A 5,915-nucleotide genomic window follows, 5' to 3' on the forward strand; every position below is an offset into this window, starting at 1 on the left:
GCAGCAGCGCGTGGCCGGCGGCGCGGGCGTCACCCAGTGCGTGCCACAGCAGGTGGGGGTGACCCAGTGCGTGCCACAGCAGCTGCAGGTGCCACAGCGCTGCCCGCCCGTCCCCCAGCAGCAGAAGACTGTCCCCAGGTGTGTCACCACCTGCGTGCCGCAGCAGCGCCTGGAGGGCGGCGCGGGTGTCACTGGCGTCACCCGGTGCGTGCCGCAGCAGCTGCAGGTGCCACTGCCCCAGTGCGTCCCCCAGCAGCAGAAGATTGTCCCCAGGTGCGTCACCACCTGCGTGCCGCGGCCGCCGTTTGTCACCAAGGGCGTCCCGCAGCAGCAGAGCGCCACCAGGTGCGTCCCCCAGCAGTGTGTGACCAGCGTCTGTCCCCAGCAGGGTGTCCCCACGTGTGTCACCACCTGTGTCCCCCAGCAGCGCGCGGCCAGGGGCGTCTCCTACCAGTGGGTGACAGCGCCCGTCCCCCAGCAGTGGCAGAGTGTCACTGCCGGTGTCCCCCAGCAGTGGCACAGCAGGTGTGTCACCAAGTGTGTCCCGCAGCAGTGTGACACCGGCGGGGCCAGCATTTGTGTCCCGCAGCAAAGTGCCACCAAGGGTGTCCCCCAACAAAGTGCCACCAAATGTGTCCAACAGCAATATGGGACAATCGGTGTCCCCCAGCAAAGTGCCACCAAATGTGTCCCCCAGCAATATGGGACAATCTGTGTCCCCCAGCAAAGTGCCACCAAGTGTATCCCACAGCAATATGGGACAATCTGTGTCCCCCAGCAAAGTGTCACCAAGTGTGTCCCCCAACAAAGTGCCACCAAATGTGTCCAACAGCAATATGGGACAATCTGTGTCCCCCAACAAAGTGCCACCAAATGTGTCCAACAGCAATATGGGACAATCTGTGTCCCCCAGCAAAGTGCCACCAAGTGTGTCCCCCAGCAAAATGCCACCAAGTGTGTCCCCCAGCAGTGTGTCACCAAGAGTGTCACCCAACAGAGTGCCACCAAGTGTGTCCCCCAGCAGAGCGTGACCAAATGTGTCCCCCAGCAAGGCATGGCCAAGTGCGTCCCCCAGCAAAGCACCACCAAAGGTGTCACCCAGAAGTATGGGACAGTTTGTGTCCCCCAGCAAAGTGCCACCAATGTCCCTCAGCAGTGTGGCACAATTTGTGTCCCTCAGCAGAGTGTAACCAAGTGTGTCCCCCAGCAATATGGGACAATCTGTGTCCCCCAGCAAAGTGCCACCAAATGTGTCCCCCAGCAGTATGGGACAATTGGTGCCCCCCAGCAGTGTGTGACCAAGTGTGTCCCCCAGCAAAGTGCCACCAAGTGTGTCCCCCAGCAAAGTGCCACCAAGTGTGTCCCCCAGCAAAATGCCACCAAGTGTGTCCCCCAGCAGTGTGTGACCAAGAGTGTCACCCAACAGAGTGCCACCAAGTGTGTCCCCCAGCAGAGCGTGACCAAATGTGTCCCCCAGCAAGGCATGGCCAAGTGCGTCCCCCAGCAAAGCACCACCAAAGGTGTCACCCAGAAGTATGGGACAGTTTGTGTCCCCCAGCAAAGTGTCAAGTGTGTCCCTCAGCAGTGTGGCACAATTTGTGTCCCTCAGCAGAGTGTAACCAAGTGTGTCCCCCAGCAATATGGGACAGTTTGTGCCCCCCAGCAAAGTGCCACCAAGTGTGTCCCCCAGCAAAGTGTCAAGTGTGTCACCCAGCAGTATGGGACAATTGGTGCCCCCCAGCAGTGTGTGACCAAGTGTGTCCCCCAGCAAAGTGCCACCAAGTGTGTCCCCCAGCAAAGTGCCACCAAGTGTGTCCCCCAGCAGTCCGGTGGAGTGAAGATCTCCAGCCACTCCAAGAAATACTGCTCGGCCCCCAAGTGGCCCTGGTGACCCCCAGGGTGTGTGATGAGGACAATTCCTGGAATGTGGCCACAATTCCCATTTTTTTTAAACCCGCAGAGTCCCCAAACAGCAATTCCCCAAAATGTCCCTCCTGAAGTTTTTATTCTTTGATTAAGAGAAAAACCACAACTTGAAATGAAAACTCTTCAAAATAATGAAAGTTATAGCAGGGTTATTTTATCAATGTTTCATTAAAAAGGTAATTAATTAAATTCTTTATGCTGGAGATGTGCACTGAAAAGAAACTTTATTTACAGAAATATAATAATATTTACATATATATCTATAAACTTAAATAAACATTCTTGCCTGACCTCAGATTAAAATCTTGGGTTTCTGCCTCTTGGTGTTTTTTTATTTAATGAAAGAAATATTTAGTTAATCTTAAAATGATAATTTTAATAACATTAGAAATATTTAATATTATTAAATTTATTTAACATGACGTCTTTATTTAATGTGAAATATTTATTTAATAGAAATATTATTCAATAGAAAAATATTTAATGGAAATATTTATTTGATATTAAATATTTGTTTAATATTAAATATTTAATATCAAATATTTGTTTAATATTAAATAATTATTAAATATTAAATTTTTATTTAATATTAAATATTTATTTATTAAAAATCCAGCAAGATCCAGGCTGGATGAAGCCGCGGCTGAGCCCCATCATCAGGAGAATGAGCAGGAGCTCACGAGGTGACCGGAGGGGACGGGAGGGTGTGGCCGGGCTGGGGACGCTGTCCCGCATCTTGTCCTGCCCCTCCCTGCCTCAGTGACCTCCTGGTGCCACCCGGAGTTGTCCGGGAGCTCCTGGGAGTGTCGGGAGCTCCCGGTGCCTCCTTTTCCTCGGAGTTTTGGGTTTTTTTTTCCAGCGGGGAATGTGGAAAATCTGGTTGGACCCACAATCCAACCCTCCGGATCCCCCGAAAACTGAGGGGGAAAATACTGGAATGCTTTGGGTTTTAGGGACCTGTTTGATCCGCTTAAAATCAGGATAAAATCCTGGAATGGTTTGGGTTTCAGGGACCTGTTGGATCCACTTAAAATCAGAATACAATCCGGGAATGATTTGGGTTTTAGGGACCTGTTGGATCCAATTAAAATCGGGATAAAATCCTGGAATGGTTTGGGTTTCAGGGACCTGTTGGATCCACTTAAAATCAGAATACAATCCGGGAATGATTTGGGTTTTAGGGACTCAGTTTCCCCGCTTAAAATTGGGATAAAATCCTGGAATGTTTTGCGTTTCAGGGACGTCAAAATTGTCCCATTCCACGGGCAGGGGCATTCCCCTATCCCAGATGGCTCCAATCTGGCCCTGGACATTCCCAGGGATGGGGAATCCATGGAATCACCTGGGCCAGGGAAGGATTGATTCCCTAAAATCCCATCCAAACCAGCCCAGGGAATTCTGGAACGGTTTGGGATGGAAAGGAACCTTAAATCCCAAAAAATCCCACCCCAGTTCCATGGGCAGGGACCTTCCCCTATCCCAGGTGGTTCCAGGGATGGGAAATCCATGGAATAACCTGGGACCCTCACAGGGAGCAATTCCTCCCCAAAATCCCCCCCAAATTCCCCCTCTGTCCCGGCAGATTCCCTGTGTCCTGTCCCGGCCGATCCTGGAGGGGCTCTGGGATCTCCACATCCCCAAAATTCCCAACATTCCCAAAATTCCCAAAATTCCCAACATTCCCAACATTCTCATCTTGCGGTGGCCTTGTGGCTTTTCCCACGGAACCTTCCAGAAAACCCTCCTTTGGTGAGTGGATCCCAGATTTTGGGGTCACCGGGATTTGGGGATGTTTTGGACGGGGTTGGCCCTGACTCAGCCGTGCCTCAGTTTCCCCGGCGTTTAATTTGGAATAATGACCCCCCCCCCCAATTTCCCAGGAGCCTCTGGGAGATGAAAGGGCCTCGCAAATGTTAATTAAGGACATCGGGGTGTTAATTAAGGACGTTTTTAATGCCAGGTCACCACGTTAATGCCCTGCTCCCTGCGCTGGGCACACACAACCAGGAATTAGGAGCTCTCCTTGATCCCGAGCTTCCCGAGGAATTCCCATAAAACCCGGCCCAAGCCGCGCTCCGACGCCTGTTTGTTCCCGGAATTCCAGGTCAGGGAATTCAGCATTAAAAAGTTCAGTGTTGCTGTTGCTGCTGTTGTTGTTCAGGGCAGGGAGAATCCACAAAAGTGAGAGGAATCCGGGATTTGCCTTCAGGTTCCTCCCTGGAGCCCTCGGAATGTTGGGATCCGCCTGGAAAAGCGGCGCCAGCGCCCCTGGGATTTCCTGTGCAGCCGGGAAATTAAAGGGAAATCACTGGGCTGCCCCCAGGCTCCTGGGAAAGCAGGAAATAAAACGGAGATTTGGGTCGTGGGTCATCATTTGGAGCTTGATATTCCAAATATTCCAATATTCCAAATATTCCGATATTCCAAATATTCCAATATTCCAATGTTCAAATATTCCAACATTCAAATAATCTAATACTCAAATACTCCAATATCCGAATAATCTAATATTAAAAAACTCCAATATTCAAATATTCAAATATTCCAATATTCCGATACCCTAACATTTCAAAACTCCAATATTCAATTATTCCAATATTCAAATAATCCGATATCCCAATATTCCAAAATTCCAGTATTCAAATATCCAAATATTCCAATATCCAAGTATCCCAATATTCCAAAATGCCAATATTCCAATATCCAAATATCCCAATATCCAAATATCCCAATATCCCAATATTGCAATATCCATATATTCCAATATTCAAATACTCCAAATATCCCAATATTTAAATATTCCAATATTCCAGTCATGGTCACATTCCCAAGGCTCCTGGAGCATTTTCCCAGTTTTGAAAATTTTGGGAATTCTGAGCAGGGCCCGGAGTTGGATTTGATCCTTTCCAAGGAGGCGTTTCCATGATAATTCCGTTTTTTTTCAGGCATCTCACCTGAATCAATTCAGTGTCAGATTCGAATAAAAAGGGACCAAAAAAACCCCAAAAACCCAAATTCCAGGCCCTTCCCTAGTGCAGAAGTGACTCCCAAAGTCCTGCTCATTTTCCCTTTTATTTTTGTGGGACAAACAGGGAACAAAGGAGCAGGAAATGGGAATTTTGGGGTTTTTTTTGGGATGATTCCTCTCCCTTCCCCTCTTTGTCACCGGGAATTTTTGGGGGCCATCCCAATGATCCCTCCTGGATCCCCGGGAAGGAATCCGCATGTCCCACTAATTATGGGATGCCCCGAGTCCTTCCTGGATGGATTTTCAAAGAGATTCCTGCCCGCAGCTCCCCTGGGAATGAGGAATTCCTTCTTTTCCCTTGGCTGGGCTCCACTGGGACTTTTTAATTTTTTTATTTTTCGGGGAGTAGAAAGGGCTGTTTCAGCTGGAATTTCGGGAAAATTTGGCATCCCAGAGAATCCTCGATTTTCCAGGGTTTTTTGTTTGGTTGGTTGGGTTTTTTTTTTTTTTGTTGTTTTATTTTGGGGGTGGTATAAGGCTATTTTGGCTGGAATTTTGGGAAGATTTGACAACCCTGAGAATCCTCGGTTTTCCGAGGTTTTGGGGGTTTTTCTGTTTTTTTTTTGGGGGGGGAATAGAAAGGGCTGTTTCAGATGGAATTAAGGAAAAATTTGGCACCCCTGAGAGTCCTTGGTTTTCCCTGTTTTTTTAAAAATTTTTAGGGTTTCTTCTGGGGGGTGGAAAGTGCTGTTTCGGCTGGAATTTCGGAAAAATCTGGCGTCCCTGAGGATCTCTGATTTTCCAGGTTTTTTTGTGGGATGGAAAGGGCTGTTTTAGCTGGAATTCCAGGAAAATTTGGCACCCCTGAGCACCCTCGGTTCTTCAGATTTTTTGTTTGTTTCTTGGGGTTTTTAGGGTTTTTTTGGGGGGTGGAAAGGGCTGTTTTGGCTGGAATTTCAGGAAAACCTGGCATCCCTGAGGATCTCTGATTTTCCAGGTGTTTTTTTTTGGTTTTTTGCTG

General features: G+C 48.5%; 1 protein-coding gene across 1 annotated transcript; it reads left to right on the top strand.

Moving 5' to 3' along the window:
- Positions 1–55: 55 nt before the first annotated feature.
- On the top strand, positions 56–2,216 carry LOC115949035 (fibropellin-1-like; the record flags this gene model as incomplete). Its single annotated transcript, XM_031065230.1, has 3 exons — positions 56–1,027; positions 1,157–1,456; positions 1,742–2,216. Coding segments are annotated over 3 exons (1,422 nt in total), but the record flags the coding sequence as incomplete, so codon positions are not given.
- Positions 2,217–5,915: the final 3,699 nt, after the last annotated feature.

Source organism: Geospiza fortis, unplaced genomic scaffold, assembly GCF_000277835.1.
Source record: "Geospiza fortis unplaced genomic scaffold, GeoFor_1.0 scaffold489, whole genome shotgun sequence".
Classification (NCBI taxonomy): Eukaryota; Metazoa; Chordata; class Aves; order Passeriformes; family Thraupidae; genus Geospiza; species Geospiza fortis.